Source organism: Cataglyphis hispanica, chromosome 1, assembly GCF_021464435.1.
Source record: "Cataglyphis hispanica isolate Lineage 1 chromosome 1, ULB_Chis1_1.0, whole genome shotgun sequence".
Classification (NCBI taxonomy): domain Eukaryota; kingdom Metazoa; phylum Arthropoda; class Insecta; order Hymenoptera; family Formicidae; genus Cataglyphis; species Cataglyphis hispanica.
Window position 1 is genome coordinate 5,851,392 of NC_065954.1, and position 24,194 is coordinate 5,875,585.

At 38.1% G+C, this 24,194-nt stretch overlaps 1 protein-coding gene across 2 annotated transcripts in view; it reads right to left on the reverse strand.

Moving 5' to 3' along the window:
* Positions 1 to 24,194, reverse strand: part of LOC126849324 (teneurin-a) — a 420,000-nt gene that overhangs the window by 161,464 nt on the left and 234,342 nt on the right. Inside the window, exon 1 of one of the 2 annotated variants that reach the window (XM_050591061.1) lies at positions 10,213 to 10,396. The exons of the other annotated variant lie outside the window; for it this stretch is intronic. Within the exon in view, the coding sequence (XP_050447018.1) occupies positions 10,213 to 10,252 (40 nt within the window). The 5' untranslated portion in view covers positions 10,253 to 10,396. Of the gene's footprint in view, positions 1 to 10,212; positions 10,397 to 24,194 lie in introns of those variants that run through there. 2 annotated transcript variants of the gene reach the window in all.

Genomic DNA, 24,194 nt, shown 5'->3' on the forward strand with positions numbered 1-24,194 from the left:
CGATTATTATCGCGTGCAGAGATTTTTAAATAAAATAAAAGATTCTCTTTTACAGTCGTTCTAAAGATACTTTTCAAAGACTTTCTTCATTAGCATTTGTTTTGGCCGATTTTAGAAAAATTCTCTCCGGAGCAATCTGCTCGTCAGAAACTGGGCAGAAAACGATCGATTGCGTTCTATCTACGGGAGCTAAAGTCTGGCCAACCCAGCCTGCGCTCGAAAAAGTGTCATTATCTGCTAATGGCGCGGCAGCAACTAGGTTGATGCGCTCGGTCGGTCGGTTAATGACGTGACTTTCGCATTTTGCCAATGGACTATACCGATTTTATCTATGTGCTCCAGTTTTACCTGATGCTCTCCCAGAGATTCACAAGCACCGCAACTACCCTCCGAGAGGTTATTTAAAGGTTAAGGTCGTTTTTATTGCCGTGCCGCATTCTTATCGTTACTTCGTTACATCCAAGGATTCATTCGCTGCAGGGCAAAATATCTCCGAGAGTAACGCGAAAGACAAGCCCGCGCGAAATATTCTCGCATAAGAACGTTGTCGACCCAAATACATCGCCGTCAGAATGTCGTCAAAGAGAAGCGAACATTACCGCAGCATTACGATAGCCGGACTGGAAATTACGTAAGCGGAATTAAGTAAGCGAGGAACATCTCATCGCGATAAAGTTTATCCATGCTCGGGGCGCTGACAGAACGTGCCGACTAATAGCTCGCCTAAAAGCGCGCAATTTAGCAAATCGGGTGGCACTCTCGGATCGGGGAGGGCTTCTCCTCCCCGTAATCGAGGGCGTACGGTCGACTGGTCTGTTCTTTATTTAATCACTGCACACGGCTCTTTTAACGAAGACGGGTGAGTGACGTACCGGGTGGAAAACGTCGACTAGGAACGTCGAACAAGATCGTCAAAGGGAGATGGTCGAAAATGTGAGCGAATTCAGGAAATGGAAGACGGGAGTGATAACGAAAATGATAACGAGAGTGATAGCGCAAGAGTGACAAGGCGTAGTTAGAGTGACAGCCGAAAAAGAGACTAGCGAGCAGTTGTAAAAGGAGTAGAAGCAGAGTCAGAAAATGGAATTTGAGGATGAGCGCAGGCTGGGCGAAACGAAGCAAAGATAAGGGCGAAACGCACGTAAAGACAAGAAAAAAAGATCAGAGATAGGTACGTAAGTCCCTGGATGGAGTGGATATAGTTGAGTCTGAGGGTTTCTAGTTGTTGGGTATTTGGCTGTCGGCCAAAAAATCTTTGGAGCGCGACGGTTACCTTTTTCTCCTCCGGGAGGTTTCATCGACCTTATACATACGTCATGATAAGCGTATCGTCTTTTCGGAATGTCAACTCTAAGAGTGTGCGAATATATGTGTATGTGATACGTCAGTATATACTGTCAATGTGTGTCGTCGAAAATGTGGTTTATATTTCATTTGACTTTATATCTCGCAAAATATATCGCGATTATAAATTAAAATTCATGTAATCTGACGCAATGCAGTTATTTGATCGATTCCTTTTTTTTATATGCGCTGTGCATCTCACAAATAAATTTTCTGAAGCAATAATATATCGCAAAGTAAAGCTAAATTCTTGTACAAAACAATGGCATGTTTTATTCCTTGAATAAGATCAATAACTTGCATTCTATCCCTTTACGTTATGCGAAAATACAAGGAAATAACTTTTTAATTTCTTCTGCATCGTGGGCCAGCCATCCGTTGTTGTTTCACTTTTAGCACAGAAGATTGAGTTCTGTTCCATTATATGTTTCGCGCAATCATCTATCATCTGTCCGCGCAAGTTGTAAGTTTTTTTTACTCGCTCCGCTTTTCGAAGCTGTGTGTTGCAACATATATTATTATATCATCAAAGCGTATAACTATATACCGAAAGCCATAAACACACATCGGATACTCGAAGCTGTGATCAAACGGTTTTGCAAGAATGTTCAATTATTTATGAAAATGTTGCGTTAGAAACGCTAAAGATAATATTTCTCGAGATCGGACTCTTGAGATAATCAGTTTCGAAAACGTACATATTTCTCTAACATGAGACAGTTCCGTGCCTTCGAAAATAGGACAAAATAGTACATTACTTTAGGTGCGAAGTAGATTTCTACTGTTTAAGGCTGACCTGAAATTTGATATTATAATGGGGCGACTTTTCGAAAGAAGCGCTCATGAGCGAAACGTCAGTCGTATACTTAAAAAATTTTTTTTTTTTTTTAAATAACATACAAAATAGTATAAAATAATATCTCCTCATGGAATATAATGTTCATTCTCTATTTATATAATATTCTCTATTTTTTACGATCGTAGTACGCATACAAATATACGCGTATTCCTCGGCACTTAAGCGACGTGTATAATCAAGAGGTGCGAGAGTAACGGCGTGGGTAAGTCTGCGTAAACACAAGGGTTGATTAACGATAATGGCCATGTGGGGCGATTGCCGATAGCCTGTCTCTTGATCGTGGGGCGTGGGGGCTCGAGAATGAGGAATACTTTAGCGGGGAGATAGATAGAGGGAGAGAGAGAGAGAGAGAGAAGATGGACAAACTGTCAGCGCATTGTGCAACGTTACAAACGCCAACCCATGGGATACTGGACGAAGGTAATCCAAGAGGATGCGTGCCCGAGAATTCTGATCAGCGCTTTACCTCTTATACTTCTCGCCAATGTGTTATTACTGTTAACGCACCTACTTCGTGTAATGTCGCGCACATCATCGTTCCGACAACAACGACAATGAGAATGATCACGATCTCGATTCGCGAGGATTCGTATTCGATGATGTGGCAGTAGATGCGGTATTAATAGACGGCTATCGTTATTGCTTTCATTCCAAACGTCATACACGTGCCAACGCTGCCCGCGTTGTTTCAAACGAGAAGATAATATTTGCAAGATATCGCGCGGCGGGCTGCAGGAATTGTGCACTCTCGGAAATGTAAATCGCATCCTTGGCGCGTCGCGTATTGTAAATTCATGGAGAATTTACTCTTCACCGGCGCACGCGGCGGCGCGAATACAAGAGATGAAGCTGTAAATAATGGAGGCCCGTTTCATGTACTTTAATGCTCTTTTACCCCGTCAATATCACGTATCGGTAACGAGAATATGTCGCTTCGATTTTCATCGCTCGAGATCATGCGAAACGTAATGACCTAGTTCGGTCTCTACATTCATGGAGAAAAGTTCCACATAAAGGCAATATCGCAGCCACGTTCGTATGAGTATTGAATTTGCGCTAATTTCTTTTTCTGTCAAGCATAAATATGTCTCTTTTTGTCCGCGACATACGCACACATCGTGCATTTTCATTTACAACGAAATTCTCGCTACTCCCCTCTCCTCACCCATAATGTTCTCGATCACTTACAAAGGAGCGAATTTATCGCTTTGTTTTAAGCAATCTCAACTTATACCGATCAAACATTTGTCCTTGTAAACATCTCGCTAAATAATACAAAGCTTTTTTCAATATTTTTATAAATGTAGACATTATAAATATAATATAAAATCAAATAAAATTTCTTACCTGTACTTACATAAATAATGGTCATTTTTACATTACAATGTTGCATAATTATTTTGTATCCCTTTTAAATTATGGAATTGTATAATATATAGAATAATCTATCAGAAAATAAATATGTTAGCGCCGTATGTAATCGATACAAGTTCTTCCCGCTTATCCTTGCGAGTATTATTATGTTGTACAAACCATCGATGCTGCCAATATCTAGAGGGTTGATCTCGGCTTGGAGAGTAATGAATGTTTATTAGGGTAGGATCCGTTGACGGATCTCCGTAGACTTGAGACGGATCGATATGCGTCAGTCTAGACGTTCGTGCCTCGAAATAATTGGTTGACTCTGATCTTGCATTCTGTGTTCGTAAGAGGTAAACATTTGCAATTATGTGCGCTTCAAATACGTCGACGTACCAATAAAGCGTGAATCAATAAAGTTAGTCAAAATCATTTACTCTCTTAAACCGAATTAGTGAAAATGTCACTGATTAAAGCAGCGACAAGATTTTCGCTGATTTTCAGTGAAAACACTCACACTTTGCTCCTCCATCTTACATTTCATTGTGATTAAGGCCGTAAGATTTTATATAACTAATTCCAAATTCAAAATTATACACGTATTATGTTTCTTTACTATTAAATTGTGATAAACCTACAAAAAATTGATTTTTTAATCAAACTAAGATATTTCTTTAATAAAATATATTGTCATAAATTTAATTCACATGTAATATATAAAAAGAGACGCATTTTAAAATATCAACAATCACTAACTAATTTTTTTCAATGAGAATTCACCGTTTGCAATGTTTTACTTATAACTTTTTATCAGTAAAATCACTGTTTATCAGTGAAAATACACTGATTTCATTTAAAAGAGTAGATATTGAAAAGAAATACAATACTTCCTATTTAATTTGCAGATTTTTTTCTCTTTAAAAATTAATAAAAAATAAAAAAAATTTAAAGTTTATAGAAATTAAAATAATATATTCTGTGTGGCAATATAAAACATTTTCATAAAACTTTAATAAAATTATTACGATTAATATTTTGTATTATATATAAATGTACAAGATATTTTTCTTTTGAATTTATTTGTTAAATTTTGTAAGTAATCTAAGCATATATAAGAATAGTTACATTTATTTAAGTGATAATGTACATCGGCATCTAATGTTCGCTATTATATACAAACCGGAAATAGAACTAACTAAAGTTTAACTAGTTTCGTGGTGAAATAGTCTCGTTTTCTTCATCAACTCTAACTGCAGGAATTAGTTCCTGGCCTCTGTCCAGATTACTTCTATATTCACCACCGCGCATCTCGTCTATCTCATTTGAGCTCGTGCGATTTTCATGACATATTAATTTTGAAAACGTTAAGCAAATGATAAGTAATAATGTATCAGAGCTTTAATTTCTCACAATTGGTCTGAGAATCGAATTTTTTTCTGACATTCAATTTTTCCTTTCCAGATAATATTTAATTTATGTAAAGCGATAAATTAACATATTTAATTTTACTTTGAGTGGGCAATATCATCGCGCTAATGGCGTAATTATCCGGTAATGCTTTAACCGAGGGACGACAGAGTAGGCAAAATTACAACGAAATTGCTGCGAAAGAATTGATACGTAGGGCGTTAAATTTAGTTTCATGGTAGTGTCGGTGTACATTACGGCCAGCCAAATTTCTCATATCTGCCCAAATTCGAGTGACCAGAGGATAAATTGTTGCACGCTTTTGGCCCAGCGGCTGCCGGAGAATTGTGCATTTGCGTCACGTAACCTGTTTTACGTTAGCGCTTTTGTTCCACATGAATCTTATTAGCGCCAACCATTTTACAGGAAATTGAGTTAAACAGTTTTCTGCATTAAAGCTTTCGCTTTCCTCTTTCGGCTCGCTATTGATCTAAAGGAAGTCGTGCAGAAGATCGTGATTGGACAGTTAATATATTTCGTCAATGAAGCAAACAAGTATAACGTTAAAATTCGTTCGTTAAACGTTTTAAGAAGAAAATATGTGCATAGGCTATATAGACTATTTATATTATTATTGTTATATATCATGAATATTGACTTATCGGATTGAACATGTAAACATTGGTATGTAAATCACGTAATAAAGTTCTGCTTTAAAAAAAAAAAAATAATAAGTTAAAAAGAAATTGTAGTTATAGACAAATAATGTATAATATATGCACTGTAAACAGTATTCCGATATAATTTAAAGATAAAAAGCATTTTAAGTAAATATATGTATAATTATAATTATTAATATTTTTATATTAATTTAATTTTATTAATATTATTTTTTATATAATATTTCTCTTTAATGCACACAAATAGCGTAAAATTATATAAGAGCATAAAATATAATAATTTTCTTAAATTTAATTAATCGATTTAATATCCAATAAATGCAATATTTAATGAGATATTGGACATAACTATTTTACATACAAATATAATTACTTTTCATCATATATTGTATTAAGTTAGTTTATTTTATATGGAAAAATAAAGAATGTAATTATCTTGTTTAACGTAGTGATACTATAGCGATATATCTAAGTACTGCCGAGGATAATTCCTATCATCTTCATGAACCGTACTGACATATTGATCGTAACGCGAGGATACGCTGTGTATATAGGGTGGTCGGTAAAACGTAAGAATCAATAACAGAAATGTATTCTTCTCTAATAAACATCTCTCTAAAGTAATAAATACCTAATTACATAATTATCTATATATAATATTGAAGATTAATATCTCTTTGATAAAAAAGATAAAATTAAATTTTAAGAACTCAAGAACTTATAAAAATTATATTCTTATTGTGACTTATTAATTTATGAATTTTGCAAAGAATTTCACATAAACTTTATTTTTATATGAATAAATTTGTTAGCAATTGTTAAAACGTATAAAGAATTGCAATATGATACGATCGCTAATTGATCAAGAAAAAATCGATTATAATTTAAATAAACTTTTTCAAGAATATATTCTTTTACTTTTAATATCTCCGTTCCATCGTATCGACGTATCCAACATACAGATTCATGAAATCCATATAATACCGAGGTGACAAATATATGTAATATGATTTTTGTTTGCCAAGATGAATTCTGCCAATGCGGAACAACGAGCAATAGTGGCATAGAAACGGAAAAGATCGAGCTTGAGAGAGGGATGCGAATTGAAAGGCTCCACTTTAGCATTTCTGTCCCCCGTTCCTTCCACCTCCGACACCAGCAGTACTGCTACAGTTATAGTTACAGTGTTGCTGCGACTATATGGAACGCGAAGACGAGGCTGGGTTGGCGCGTTTTTATTTACGACCTCACCCAATGAAATAACGGCTGCGAAGGGGCGCGCAATTGCCTTCTCATCTTGGCGACCCACATAAGCGCCCATTGGCTTTCTCTAAAAACGTTAATTGCTCGGCGTTAATAAAGGTTCATATTGCGGCGTTTCACCTACTCCGTAATTCCGTTCTTCCTTAAATCCCATTAAAAAAAAAAAAAGAAGAAAAAAAATTTCACCACCACCTGTCTCGGATTCACGAATTTTAAATTGCGATACAATTTTTTGCGAAAAAGGCAAACGAGTCGCCGAATTGTTTATCGCGTGTTTTGCGCGTTATTCCGTCAGAAGGGTCGCGACGTTATGAAGAGAGAATTCTGAACATGTTCGCATCGTTCGCGGAGTTCTCCCGTAAGCATCGCTTTTTGGGCTAAACGTCGGAGTTGCCTTGTCCAAAACTTTTCGACCGTGTTGTGTCGCTTAGACAGGTGGTAGGGGTAGCGAATTATTCGACGCTCACCGTCGGACTGTCATGGTTGTTTGCCGAAGTGAATGTAGAACGATCAATGTGAAGCTTCCTGTCCACTGATGGCTGCACCGTTAGCCATTAGCGCTCTCATCGACACTCGGACTGCTCTATTTTCCCGTTCCTATACAGCTTACTATATTTTTCTATATTTTTGCACTACTCTAGCAGTTTTTTTTTTTTTTATTTTTAATCTGATAATATACTACTGCAAAATATTGCAATATACTTTTCAAAATTGCACAATTTAGCAATAAAATGTTTGTATTTTATTTGCTATATAAGAGAAAAATTATATTTTATAAAATTTTTAAAAATACATACCAAAGACTTTAATAGCATAAATAATTTGCTTATTTTTGCTAATATTTGCTAATATTTACTAATATGTATATATTTGCATATTGCATTGATAAATACAAGATATATAAATTTTTATTTTCGATCTCTATTGTGATTAATGAATTAAATGATAAAGCACGAACGATGTCTATAATGATAACAGCATTTCTCGATAAAGTTAATTAAAGCAAGTTGTAAAAAAAATGTGTTATTGTAATGTATTTGCACAACAATTACTATTAGGAATAATTTTATTTTAAATAAAAATTTTAATCTTCAAGCTTATTTTTCAGTTTTTATTTGCGTATATTATTTTCGTTATATTATTCTAATTCGTAAATAAATATCTGACCATGTAATATCTCAATATTAATGATGCATGTCTAATATTTTGAATGTAGAAAAATCTATATTTTTCAATTTCAAATAAAAAAAATGTACGATATGAGCAGTTAAATAATTAAAAAATTTGAGTTGTTTCGTATCCTTTCACAATTTTTTCATTCTATATGTATCCTTTAGATGCACCCTGCTAAGCAATAAGCGGTCCGATCGATTTTCCGAATTCAATTAGACGCGACATATTGCAGATGCGGATCGTCGACGCGGGTGGCCCGTGCCTCGATTCCGTCTCGAATCGCCTCGCGACCGTGAAAACGTTTACACCGTGAAAAACGCAGCTGAATTTCGCTTCTCCCCACGAGATTGCATTAATTCCGCGCACGACACGTAACCCTAGCAATAAAGTGGCGTAATTGCCGATGTGTCCGTGCCCTTTGGGCGCCGAAGAGGAGAAAACCCCTGTCGGGCGTAGAAAGTAGGCGCGGGTGTACGCGAGGAAAGGGGTTGCCGATGTACAAATCCACCCCGACATATCCCACACGTAGGCAGACAGTGGATCGACTTATGCGAGCCACGTGCGCCATTCTAATTTGCTTACGAGCTACGGTCTTAAAGCACAATGCGCCACAGGCTCCAGAAATACGTGGGTCGGTTGGCTGCACGGACAATGCACAATGTGCCCTACACTTTCGTCGCGGTATTGTTTCTCCAGTTCGCGGGTCCAATGATATTGCCATAGTTTTGTCATCTACGTCCGCACGATTGCGGTCCATTCTGGTTAGCGGAACTAATGTGAACGAGAAAGGATGCGAATAACTTATTTACGATCTAATTCATGGCTACGATCTAAATCATGGAGAGTAATGGCAATCAATTTTCATTTTAATCTCTCAACTATGTCAGGTTCCGTAAAAATCTTTGATGATTTCAGAAACTGTCTGATAATATAAATATTATAAACAATAATTTATTTAATGATATTTATACTGACATTTTTATATTTTGTCTATATAATTATTAAATATTAAGATTTTTGTATTATATTATAATACAGAAAATATTAAATTTATTTAAAAGCTTCGCTGTATATATAAAAAACAAGTACTTTGTGTTTTACCTCAATTCTACGAATAATCGCCTATAGGACGAAATTGTAAGCCAAAATTTTTGAGCCAGAAATAGCACTAAGAGTTTTATTTCGTGTCCTCATTTCGTCCGTAACGTATCTAGTCCAATTTAAATTCCGAGTAAGACCAGCGCGGAAAGCCCGAAGGACCTAATATAATTCTGAATACAAGGGGTACCCGGGTACGCTTGGGATCTAACTTGCATACATTTGCCAAATAGGCACGTTAACGTTAAGAAAAATATCTGCATGCTTTCTCACAACAAAAAGAAAAGAATATATTTTATGTCAGATATATCTGCATATCATAAAGCATATTATGAATATATATGTTTTATAGTGGTGTGTCCATATTTTAAAAGTATCTCTTATTTCAGATAATTCATTATAATAAGTCTGAGATGATATAAATATTTGATTAAAAATAATTAAATAATTATATGTATAATGTTAATTATATGTATGTATATAATATTACATAATATAATAATTATATATTATAAACTGCAATAATGCGGTAATGTATAACACAGTATAGTTTGAAGCAAAATGAAATTTTGTGTTCTGACTAGTAATTCCCCAAAGTTATATATCGAACGGATCTGCAATGCAAATTATGATGTTTGAACATTGTCAGTGAATTTTATAGCTACATGTGCAGTTTTGAAAAATTATTTTTTTGATCCAAACTATGTGTTTTCAATCTAATATGTGTATGTTTATATTAAAATCGTAAGAGATTACAAAAACAAAAATCTCTCATCTCCACCTCAAATTTCCATTACTCAAATGAAATAAAATTTTTAATATGGGAAAGAGAAATCACATATAATAAAAATAAATTATAAATTATGGTTATATGTATGAAAAAATTAAAATACAAGATATCGTTACCGTTTGCCGTTATAATAATTTTTCAAAATTTAAAAATTTTAATAGTTTAAATTAAAAAAAAAAAAATTTCTTGCTGCGCTTTCTTCCAATCATGTACAAATATTCTATTCGTTCCACACTTACCAACGCGATCTATGTCTTCTTGCGTATAATAGTGATGCATCGTGCTGCTGGGTCGGCTTGCGGTAGCAATTGAATCACACGGGCGACAGTTTATGGCTGTACGATGATCATCATGACCAATACAGCGGTCACTTTACTCTGCTATTACTCACTTCCATCTCAAACAGTCGTACAAGCCACCCATTCGCCACTTCCGGCACGGTATTGTATCTACAATTTTGGCCGCGCGCAGATTCACGTAGTTGCGTGTATGTACACACACATACTATGTACGATCCTTTTCATACAATTGTTAGGACGTTCCTTCGAAAATGGCGGCGTCCACGTGAAACAAGGTCGATGTCCGTCAAAGAAAACGTCCGGCGAATATATCGAATGCAATCATTCGAGCGTGTATTTGAGGAAAAAGTTCACTACATGCACGAATTCAGCACGGACGTTCACCTTTTGCACTTCGCGCCATATATGATTTGTCGTCCTAAATATGATGCGCGTGATTATCCAGTTTTTATGCTATAAAGTTTGATACGGTTTTAACAGAATACTTGTTAATTTCACAATTTCTTTTATCTCTGTGATCACGGAAGAACATTTATATTTCCGTGCCGAAAGAAGAATCTCCGGATATCTTGTAGAATATATTTCCGCCTTATATGAAAAAATTATAAAAACTCAAGACGTGAGATTTTATGCACGACCGGTTATGGTACTTGCCGCTGTTTCCATTATCCCGATTCGAGATTATAATAGAAAAACGATTGGTCCAGAAGATAGCGCCGATGGCTCACCACGGCAAAACGTCGATGATGCGGTGATTCTCTCCAGAAGAAACGGAGAGTGCGCTTCACACTCCGATGTATCTCACGCACTTTGTCCTCTCCCGCGCCCGCTCGTTTTTTCTTTCCTTCTTTTTTTTTTTTTTTTTACCAATCCAACAAAATCAACAACAATGGGGACACGGGGTAAAACGGCAAGCTCGATAACATTGTGGTACAACGCTCTTCCGCAAGCCGATTCTGCGCAGAGTGTCGGCCGTACATTCGGAGAAGCCGACAGCAGCCACGCTACGCGGAGAGGATGCCGGCGATCGTGGCGCCATTCGCGGCGGGAGGGGCGTCGTTGGTCGGTGCGGGGGTGGCACACCGACTACCACCCCCGCGACATCCTACCCGCCGCCACCTCTGCCCTTGTCCCCTCGTCTACCTCGTCTTCCTCTCGCTCTCGCACCGTCCTTCCTCCGCCGTTCCCTCCGCAACCCCACCTCGACCTACCGTCTTCCCTGCCGTTGTACCCGCGCACCACCCCCGCGCTACCACCCTGCACCCATCGTTCCTCCCTCTTCGTTGTCCTTCTCGCTCTCCCTATCGCGGCAGCCACCACCGGCTGTGGTATCGATTGGCCCAGTTGTCCCTCGTCAGAGCGCGGCGGTCGCTCCAACATCCGAACACGACCCACCACCGCCTTCTTCACCTTCACAGCCATCTTCACCTGCCGCCTCCTCTTCCTCCTCCTTCATCTTCTCCTTCACCTTCGCGTTCACCTCTTTTTCGGCACGCGGTGATACAAATTGCAAAAAAGCTTTTCCACGCTACTGCGATGCGGCGGGTTTGTAACGGGCGGATTTTTACGACTATCCTTTTCACCGTTGATTAGAATGGTATATTTTTTACAAGAAAAAAGGAATAATTGCATTCGCAAAAAGAGGCTTAGTATGATGTGAGCGGTAAATGGCGATAAATTGGATTAACGGCCAGTCGATTGTTTGGATAGCGGGAGAGATGTTTTTATGACGTTGCGAGGAACGCGTAGTATTGATTAACTTCGTGTGGATGATCCCCAAAACTGATAAGAAAATAGGATTAAAAAGCTGTTTCTTCCCGTAATCCTGTTATCATTAGGGAGGAGCGGCAAAAATTTATGTGATCCAATATCCCAGCACTAGAATTACGTTATTATTTTGCAGATTGCATAAGAGCGAAAGGAAGAAAAACATGCTTATATACTTGTATGTATAATACTATTTCTATATATATATATATACTTATAAGATATTTTCATATCTTATAAGGTTTAATTAACAAATAAATTCTTTGATTTTTAATCATTTATTTTAATAAAATTCAACTCATATCTCATTACAAACTTAGCTAAAAATTAAGATATACAAAATGCAAAAACTCTGCATCATAAATGAATTTGGATCGGCCTATATATCTCGATACCGAATGACCGGTAAGAAGGTTAACGTACCACGACGGAAATATGAGCGAACAGGGTAATGTTGATCGGTGTTCGTGAGTAGAGCGTGGCGGAAAACAGGGGCGAATATAAGCGACAAAGGAGCCGGGCATTATTATATGGCGGGGTTCTGAATGCATGACAATGCCAAGTGAGGCTTTCTCTCTTCTCGTCTACACCCTCTTTGTCTGCCGATCGCTCTCCCGGTTACTCCCGCGGGCGCCGCTCAAGCACCGCTGCGGGACCGTCGCTTCACAATGCTACGCTAACAAGGTCAGCAATTAATGAATCGTTGGCAATGCGTCGCCAGAAAAATACGCGCATCCAATGGAACTGGTGTATCATTAAGAAAATAGCGTGCCGGTGTGTGCCATCGTTTCATGGATCGCCGCTTCCGTTGGATACGTTTCGACATTAGCAATCAGCGGCCTTTGAAAAACTTTTCGAGACTAAATATAGATGCGAAAATTGTGCGCGCGTTTCAAAAAAAAAAAAATATACTTCGTTTATTTTAGTATCTCTTTGACAGAAAGATTACACTGTGATTTATACACAAATAATTAGTAGCTTTGAGAGCAGCAGAGGGGTAAATTCTAATTACAATGTTGATCGTAGAAAAATAATTGGTAGTAATATTATACGCAAATGTGTTCGAATCAATGGACATGATACAAAACTGAAACAATCAGAGATCGTTTTTCCGATTCGCGTAACTTTTGCGTTGGCAAAACGCGCGCGAAAGGCAACGCGTCAGTAACTGAATATTCGCTTTATAGCCTGTTCACATTGTTATTATCCGCTCCATACCAGATGTACATTTCATGGAACAGTTTCACATTTTTGAGGCAGTAATTCTCGAATAAAATTGTCAATTTTGATTCGTTTATGCTTCAACTTTATTGTAATCGTAAGTGGATAAAGGTACGATATTTCTCCCGGCATGAAGAAAATTTTTATGCAAGTCTTATTTTTCGAAAAAATCTTTTCCAAGTAAAAAAAAAAACTAATGCAATTTGTAATTATTATTTGTAATTACGCGTAGCTTTATTTGAGATATAATGATATAACGTTGGATGGTTATGTTTCGTTTTTCTTTTTTTTCAGCTTTGCCACATCGGGAAATTAAAAGAAACGCTAAACGCACATTCTCTCCTTCAACGAGATAGAAAGCTAGTAACTAACTATCGAGAAAATCGTAGAATTTTTTCTTAGGAGTGTTCAAGAAAAAAAAGAAAGGATATATATACATACTTCAAGGGCTCTTACAACGCACTTTTATAGAACGTAATGGCGAACATCGGTGGGCGGTATAAGTTCGAGTTTTAACCTTCCCAATCTTCAGATTGCTTAGCTGCTTTTAGTCGAAGCACTTTTTAGCCAATCACGCAGGAGCCTTCCTCGTTGCATTCACCGAGTTCCTCCAGTGTTTGCAGGAGATTTATTGAAAATTCTCTTTTATTTTTATAGCAGGTTTCGCCAATTTTATAGCAAGCCGCACGCAAATTTATATCAATTCGTAATAAAACTAATTTATTACACTTATATATGATTCTTCGTTATATTACGAAAATCCCGAAAAGTATTGTGTACTGACACAACATTATTTTCAAGGTAATCGATTGCGCTTTATTATAGTGAAACAAATGCTGATTTTGTTGAATTCAGCGATATATTCTAGTGCGGATAGGCGATTCTGAAGATACTTGAATGATGAATCTAATATCACCCCGAGTTAGGTCGCGGCAGAAGCGAAACACACCCTCGGGACAGAAACCGTTTCCCTAAAACAGACCAATGAGCCGTTCCTGCTCCACATACATCAGGGACTTTGGGACCGCGGCATGTGCGCGCGTAGCGGAGCAATGCATCATACGTTACGGATTGGTTTTACGTAAAAGAACGCCTATATAATGGTGTGGATGTTTGACGCCGAAGAGGGAAATGGTTGGAAAATAACGAAAGTAAAGCGCCAGCTATCCATTGTCTCGCGCATTGTGTCCTGCTCGCGCAATTTTTTATCGCTCCGCAGCTCTACGCTTTCATGACCTAAAAATGTGAAGCCTAAAGAGGATCGATGTGGAAACTTGAAATTTTGATTTATATTTTTCGAAAATGCTTGCACTTGAGATCTTTTAAAAATGTCACTTTCCATGCAAATTTTATATAAGAAGAATATAGAGAAAATGAAAGAATATTTTGTACATTATGTATATGTAGGATAAAAAAAAAACATTAGTGTGACATTTTTAAATATGATGTTAAATAAGTGATACAGCGAATAGTGAGTGGCGTGTCGTCGCTTTGCCAGCGGCGTTTCTTCGTGCTATAATATTTGCAAAGATATGCGCCCTCGGGAAAGCGACCCCCGTCGACGGACGCTGAGAAGTACACAGTCACTAATTACAAGGGACACGAAATTACATAACTTTCACGAGGTTGTATATTCTAATTTGGCGGATCGTTAAAGGTCGGCTTATGCATATTCATCGGACATTTTTTAACGATCGTTCCACCTCCCGGCCAAATCCAGAAGAAGCTACTTCGTATGTCGCACGCTCTAATGACCGTTTTGTAAATTAATGACAGATGCGCGGCGATCATTTCACGGTTGATAGCGATATTACGGCTGGCGTATACGTAATACGTCTATACGACGCGGTATCTGCAATTAACGCGCGCGGTATTGTTGCATATCAATGAACGTAAATAAACGCGATAATATTTTTTTTTTTTTGTTATGGTCTACTCGTGGAAGTGGTCGTACATTGTCGTTCGTTGCACGATTCAATAACGACTAATTATCTTTCCTGATAACAATAAAATCTTTCACACATATAAAAAAAAATAATTTGTTTTATATCCTATTATATATTCGAAATAACATCATAATACTACCTAAAGATTAAATACTGTTACATCAAAATATATTAAAATAAATTTAAAAAATATGGATATATTTGAATCATTTTTATAAGAATATACAAATAATAATTATATATATTATAGATTCAAAATTTTTACACTTGAAGAAATAAGAATCTTATCTATAAACTTTAAAGAAATATAATTAAAAATTAATGATCGAAAGATATCAATGTACGATAAATATATGACTATAATTTTAATTTTATTGCCAGTCAGTAAATCAATCAATCAGTAGTTTTAATTGTATGAAAGATATTGTTTATTGCGTCATTGCATTGGCTAATTAAAATAACGTTTCAACTTGCAATTTTCTGTGAATGCATTACTAAACAGCAATCGCGGGAAAATACTCGAGTTATAAAATCCGTGACAAGCAACTGGCCGACCAAGGCTTTGTCGACAATCAAATTTTTCGGCAACGATCGCGGCAAGGATGATAGGGCTGATTAAATCAACCAATCGAAACTTTAAGGCGGACAGTGATCATTTAATTATGTCGAGTTGGACAGGTTTTCAGATGGACTCGGCAGTGCTTGTCGGAACGCCAACAGTGCTATCGATAAAAAGTTCTTTCCAAGGATAGATGGGAGCGGAAAACGGGCGAAAGGGCTAAGAACTAGAGCGCATGCACCGAATCACAAATGAGTTACGAGACTCGATTAAGCATCTTCTGGATGCATTATTAAGAGCCGCAACGGAAGAACAAAGCAGAGAGTTGCGGTGTAAGAGAGAGAGAGAGAGAGAGAGAGAGAGAGAGAGAGAGAGAGAGAGAGAGAGAGAGAGAGAGAGAGAGAGAGAAAGAGAATAGGTGAGCCAGCTAGAAACAACTAATGGGTTGTAACTAGTGTGTGCAGCGGATTATATCTTCTCGGTCAAGCCGGTACAAGCCACTATACGTAGAAACCTCGAGTGGGTAGATGGGTGCGAGGAAGATGGAGAAGAACGAGGAACGAGTCGTTAGACAGAGAGAGAAAAACAGAGAGGGAAAGAGAGAGAGAGAGAGAGAGAGAGAGAGTGTGTGTAAATGGAGTATGAGAGAGAACAGTGAGAGGGCGGGGAGAGAGGCTTAACTCGAGACTTTATGAATGCCCGACTGCAGCACAGGAGTTCAGGTAAGATAAGGGCTTTCTGCACCCTCTTCATCCCACCGCCTCAAGGGCTACCATGTCTGTGCCTCTCCCTTCGCCTCGTCGAAAACGTTACATCGCCACCAAATCCGGGCAACGGTTTCCCGGGCACGCAGCTACTCCCTCGCCTGCACTCACGTTCCGACCGCTTAACGCCAGATTTCGCAACTTCTGTCACGAGACAGAAATCTCATTAATATTCGAACGGCGATCTTTCATCGTACTGATGCCGCAACGACTTCGATATACTGTGAAGTTTCAGTGTCATTGTAGTGAAAACGGTACTTCAAATGCATAACACACGCTGTCGATTAATCGAAATCTTCTTTCTCGTTCAGAAAGTGACTGCTTCGATCGGTTTAGCTTTGCAGCTTAGTGCTGCAAAGTCATAAAATTGAGATCCTGCTGAATCAGGAAATTGCTTACAGCAAAATAGCAAAAATCTATCGCATCTCATATTTCTTATAAAGTTATTAAATTAATAAAAACATAATAAAAAAACATAAATTATAATATCTTTAGTTACAAGATAAAAAAAATAATAGTATAAGTTTTTAATAGATTATTTCAAGTATAAATTATCTTCTCGATTTGCTAATTATTGATAGAAACAACATCGCGACGACAAATTATAATTTAATAATATAAGATAAGACTTAGATTTTAAATAAATGTAATAATATCGTGCGAAAGATTTAGATCCAGCGGTAGAAACGACGAATTTAGAAGAGGACTGGCAAAATAGTTCATCGACCGTGCAATCCGTCTCATTTTGCACAAGAGTACCTATAACCTGGACGATAGCTTGCAAAGGAAAAGTGCGCGCGAATGCCTCCGGAGGAAAGGTAGGATTTCAATTTCATGGCGAGCAAGGAGCCCATTGGAGCCTTATTCCAGCGTATAAACATAAACGGCGCAAAACGATAAAAGTCGCCTGTGCCGCATACAGTGCGGCACGAGCGTGAGGGAGAAACGGTCGAAAGCAGGCTGCGAAAGAGAGAGAAAGAGAGACTGGAAGCGTGAGTGACTGAGAAGAGAAGAAAAGAGCAACAACATAGAAGAGTACCAGCGACCTGGCAGGTGCGACAAGTATTCGCGTTAGAAGGAGTAAGAAAGAGGAAGGAGGATTTGTCGAGAGGAGGTGGGTGCGCGAGCGAAATATATTTCCCGGCGGGACACGAATTACCGTGGAAACGAGAAAAATAATGAAACTCGTTCTGAAATCTGTTAAAGTGAATATTATTTAAATCAGTTGAACAGAGATATCGCGTGAACGATTACCCGTGAGCGGAAAGCATGGACCGAAGGGAGCACCGATATCGCTAACTACGCGATGCATTCTTGTCATGAGTGTCCCCCGCGACGATGATGTCAGTGATAGTGATATAGACGGTATTGGCAGTAACTTTACGACTTTACTGCTATTACCGCTCCGGTGTTCATAGAGACTGCTACGTGAATACCACTATCACCAGAGTCAAAGTTTCAACCCGTTCGCTCCTGACTTCTAGCATCGCCGGCGGATAACCTTTCCGCTTCTAGTATTATTTCAGATATATATATATATATATATACACGCGCACGTTAGTACACCGGAGTCGACTGCGTATGCGTACCGTTGCCCACATATTCTGTCCTGTTTCCGCATGCCCGCTCCGCTTGCCTATCTACCATCCATGTGACCGTACAATCGGCGGTCATAAAAAGCGATAGCGGCCGACGGAATATCTGCAAAACACGTTCCCGGAGCTCCTGCTCGCTTTTATTCACACACGCCGGCGCCGCCGGCGCTTTTGCTCGATGCGGTTATCTGCGTGACGCTCGTCCGATATCAGCCGCGTATAAATGTGTCATTAGGAGAACCGATACTACTCGCGTATAAATTAAAACAACTGGCGCGACAATTTACCGAGGATATCTATTTAGCAATCGCGTTATTTGTGTTATGACGATCTTGTGACACGGCGGCAACTCCTCCGATCCTATATCTATTTCCGGACGGACGAACGGCGGTATCTTACCGCGCTCATGATCGGTTTGGCGGTCCGGATTACGTAAAATCGAATTTCTGTATATAGCCGCTCCGCGGAATAAGAGATGGGATCTGCAGCTTGTCCGGAATATAGCATGTACGTTCGGTTTTTGCCAGAAAACTGCAGATTTTATCGAGAGGAAAGAGAACCACATCATCACGTAGAATCGCGACACAAACGAGCTAACGAGAGCAGAGCTAATTTTTCTTACTATTTTTCTTGCTATTTTTGAAAAATTATAAAATGTATTTTGTGCACAAATTATTTATTCATGAATGCATTCGTTAATTTTATGTAAAAATATTTTACATCCGTTTAAAGTATTAGAAATAGCCATGCATGTTCAAATAGTAACTTCATTAATTTTGCCTTTCCGTCGTTGGATAAATTTTGTTCGCGTGTTAGATTAATTATGTAAGAGTAAAGATTCTATAAAGGGTTTTGCGAAAATAACGATGATGATGATGATTATCACAATTCTGCGCTCGACGAAAATACGTCGACACTCGTAACGATGCTTCGGACATTGCTCGCGATATTATCTCTGGCACCCTCGGGAATTTCTTCTCGCCTCGGCGGGTGCCTTTTATGCCCGTAATATCGGGCGCGTGTTACGCGGTCCCGACGACGTCGTCGCACAGATCGCCATTGACCGATAACGATATTCTGTCAATGTAACGCGTGTATCGGGACGAGGGTTGTCGGTTGATCGTCATGTGTGCGCTACCAAGTAGAGGGACAAAGAGGGATAGAGGTAGGTCGAAATCTTGATCGCGTCACATCGTCGCCACGTCGAAATACCCGCTATACGACATGACAGTTATGCACCGGAGATGCCCGATGCCCTGTCATTACGCGAGAATAAATCTTTCGCTGGGGTAGCGCGGCTTCCAGATGTTCGTCGAGATCGCGTCACGGATGACCGGCCGCGGTGTCGAGTATGAAACGCGACACGATGTCAACCGCGGGAGGAAGTCCGTTATCTGCGAACCGCTCTGCGCCGAATATCGGTTTGTTTGTGTTTATCCGCGTGCTCGATGTGTTGACGGTAATACGGGCGAAATGATCGCTTTGGCGAAGTTTGCATTACCTGGGTTTATCCCACATCCCGCTAGTGAACCGATTAGCCACATCGTATTAGCAAATCGACACGAGTATTTGACTCGAATGCAATCTCGGGAATGTATAATTCTAGGATAGATGAAATATAAATATAAAAAAATTCAGATTCAAATGCAATTTTTTTAATTATAATAAATATATTCGCCCCTCTCTGTGTCTAATTTTTTGTATGAAGTATTAAATATAAATGACATTTTCCTACACTATAATCTATTTCTCTTATATAAAATTTTGTTACAAAAAAAAAAATTTATTTCTTAAATAATTTTTTTTCTAATTTTTTGCTACTGATTCTTTACTAAAAATATTTTTAAACAGTATGTTCACAGTACGAAATAATACTTGGTCTTCGTCCTACGATTGTGCGTGATGTTTGCACCGACGCGAAAAAATCCAGGATATAGCGAGACCGCCCGGAAACGCCAGTTACGATCCCGGCAGGCAATTTAGGATAGTGTCGACACGTCCGCCATAACCGTACCGGATGTGTCTGGACATATGGTATGCGCACGATTAAGCTAGGGTGACCAGACCTTCCTCAGTCAATCCTGAGTAAGAGTTTTCTCATTTCCTATCCCCTGCGTATCGCTAGTATTCTCGCGGAAAGTGCCAAGATGTAGATAGTGTGCTAAATAATATTATCATAAATCTCTAATTTTATGATAATTGTTGATTTGTATATAAAGTGATGTAAATTGTTATAAATTAAAAATGTAAATTCTTATAAATTAGTTTCAACTCTGACGATTTCACACTCTCTACTAAATATCTCAATCTTCAATAATTTTCTATTTTAGTCGTAATTATTCGGCGCTTCAATGTTTATTACAATGTTTTTTTTCAAATTTATTATAGGATGTATTTTTTCAAATACTCATTAAAAACACCCATTCCAAGATCTATATTAAAACCAACTTTCCATCTCATAACATAAAATTCGATAAGTTACAAACCCATGTTTTCGAATCAAATGCAGCCCGAGAAATCGCTGCCGCAGTGAAATTACATAAACGCTATTATTTCCTTTATTATTACAGTTCGCCGCTAAACGTTTGCTACAAGTAATTGTGTGTTATTATTACTCTCTAACAATGTCAAAAGAAACAGTTTCCTGGAACAATTGCAATGTTTACGCTCATTCGTTCGCCATACAGAAAACACGATGCACGAAACCAATTATATATAACTGAGGTTTATTTGAAATACCACATTCCCACCAGATATATATTTTGCATATATCCTATCCACTTAAATATGCACATCACCTATACATAGATTTTCCTTTCATAATCGCAAAACACGATTTATTTCCCGCGAGAAAACACGTCTCTAAAAAAAAAAAGTCATTTGCCGAAAAAAATCAATTTATGAAAAGTCGTAGGGACCGCGAATTGTCTTTGTTTCAAAAATCAAGAGCTACGATAAACAAGACAGAGAGAGCAAAAACAAATTCTCGTTCTCTCGCAGCTGGTCTAAAATTCCGCGCGAATGTCATCGTCGACTAAAGGAACGACATAGATGAAAGAAGTGCGATCATTCGCATGTTCATTAAAAAGCAAACGAATTCCACGCGTCCTTCGTGTTGGCTAACTCGAACGTTTCCTCGTCTCTTTTTCCCTCTCTCTTTTACTCTTTCCTTCGTTACAACGTTGAAACATATCGGGTGAATTCCGTATAAACGATTACATGCCACTCTCATGGAACCGGCAACGGCGTTGCTTCTTTCGCCTGGCCCTTTTCCATCGACTGTAGACCGATGACGACGTTGTTCTTTGCACGGCAGCCGCTCGGTCTTGCAGACCACCGGAGTAACAGCACCTTTTTTTCCCTTCGGCCTTTCCTCGTTTGTCACACGCGCCGTACGATGCCGCGATATAGCTTCGTTTCATTTGCAACCGCATCCATTAATACCGCTCGTTGGCGTGGCCTGTAGCTCCTCCGTGCCGTGCAAAGAAAATCGATGTCTATCGACTGTGCCATCTCGATATTTTGTTTTTTTCTTCCCAATCCCCAGTGAAACCGAACGAGTAAATTAGAATCTTGAATCAAACTCCCGATCGGTAAGAGGAAATATGTAGCTTTCCAACGGAAGCGTATATTCTATATTTCTTTCAAGCAACCGCATTTGACCACATGGTCAAATATATCATTTCTTTTGTATCGCATTGCAAATTTATTTGCGTCGATACTCGCAAAAACTATGAGATAAATAAGTTTACAATATTATCTTTAATTTAATGATCAAAGTATTGATTTGTAACTCTAATCTCCCCTCCTACCACAATTCAAGAAATTATTATCTAGAATAAATTTCGATAATTCTAGGATAATTCCGCGTGAACAATTACACGCAGATAGAAATCTTTATCGTTATTTTTCGTCTGGTCGACACCTGTGTTCGAATGTACCGTTTTCTCTTTTTGCCGCGTGCACCTTCTCTGCCGCCATTTGTCACACCTATCGTACGTAGGCTGCGATAGCTTCGTTTCATATGCAACTGCGACCATTAATACCGCGCACGTTGTTTTCTGTCGTCCCTCGTGCGCACAAAAATCGATGCTCGCTGACCTCTCTCGTGCAATATACGATGGGTCATGCTTTAATGATGTAAAAACACACGTGCAGAGTATACATGCCAGCGTTCACTACACCTGTTAATGACAGACTCCTTGACAAATTTTGAACAACTTTGATGAGAAACTATCATTTTCCACAACTTTTTAATTTTCAAGATTAAATATCTTGGCAATCAAACTTTAAATTAAATTTCCGCTAAAGTAAAATTCAGTTCCAATTAACCGAAAGATAAGGTGGGTTTATGTTTTCACTTTTGAGAAGCTTAATTCGTCAAAACTTTTGGGTTGGAGGGGGCGGCGGGGAGGGAGTTCTGTATTAAATATATTTTCACAAAATTTGTGCTATCAACTTTTCGTTAAAAAGATTATTTTCAATTTTGTTAAAAAGTAATTAGAAAAAAATGCACTTCTGATAGAACATGTATATAAATCAAGTGAAGGGATTGCACGAGAGTTAATTACTCTCCTGTTATTATGTCAGAGCATCTCGATCTCCGGAGAAGTTGCGACGAGAGAGTAGCAACATTACGCAATACGGTAATACAATTTGAAGATTAATGATCATCTTCGGAAGATTGCAAGAAAAAAATACTTGATCATCTGCTGTCTGCCGCATACTCCGCGGTAAGTAGCAAGTTACTATCTGATTATACAATCTCCTTAATGATAGAAGTGCTACAAGTTTGCGACTTCGTCGTCATCTTACGATGCAGCTCGTTTAAAAATTCGTTCTCCAGTACATTAAGACTACCCACTAACTATTAACTTTTTTACTATTTCTCCTGTGATACTGTATGTAGTATGAATAAGTGTTTCCCTGTGCGCTGTCGTAAAAATGTGTGCATTAAAAAAAGTAACGGGAGAAACGAGATTTTGCACGGTTTCGTGGGAGGGATACAACGAATGACACAAAACTCTCTGACGAATTTCCCTCTCCCGATTCCTTTTTTCTTCTAATCCCTCTATCTCTCTTTTGTGCCCCGTAGGATTTCACTAGAAAGAGATTACAGCTACGTGGAACCCGACGAAATACTCATGCCATCGTCGTGTCATACAATGCAGTTGGGTGCATTGTGAGATTGGCGCGTCATAATAGTGCCACCCGGTATTATTCGTCGTTTTTTATATCCGTCGGTCGTCGTTTTATTGACTTCCGCCAATCAGAAATATGATTTATCGAGACGCGCGTTCGATGCGATGTATTGTAAGATATGAATTCGCGTTAGTCGATTACTTTTTATTAGATTTTATTTATACAAAACGGGCTAAAAATATTTTATGTTATTGTGACCGGCGTTATTTTATTAAAGAAGCAATCGATGAATTTGAGGACTACGATATTTTCAATTTAATGCGTCGGCCTAAATCATATAGAGTGAAACGATTATATGGAATCGTTTATTGAAAATTTATCGAATTTATATTGCTATCACAAAATTATATTTTAGCTATGAGTGTGTGTGTGTGTCTCTGCGCGTGTGCTTCCATCTTTATAAATTAATGATATTCTAATTGTACCTTCCTATAAATGTTATATAAATACCGTTAATATCGAAAAATATAATTGAATAACCGCTGTAAAATGCATCACTTATTCTAGTATACGAATTGAACTATTTCAAAAGTTGTCTATTAAAAATCGATTATCAATTATTGAAACCTTTAATTTCTTTGTAAAATCGAAGCTGTATGTTGCGATAACGCGCAGATCGTTTACAACACTTTACAGTTTACAATTGGCGTTCCAGCGCTCGGCGCGCTCGCAATTTTCATAAATAGATTACACTCACGCATTGATCCGTCATTAAGGCCCAATGAGTATTTAACGTTTCAAAGTATCGAAATGTATTTACGTCGAGATTAATGCCAGCCATTGTTAATCCCGATGTAATTACCGACAATACGAATCCATTTATTTGTCACGTTACGCTTAGCGAGACAGCTATCATATAACTATATTC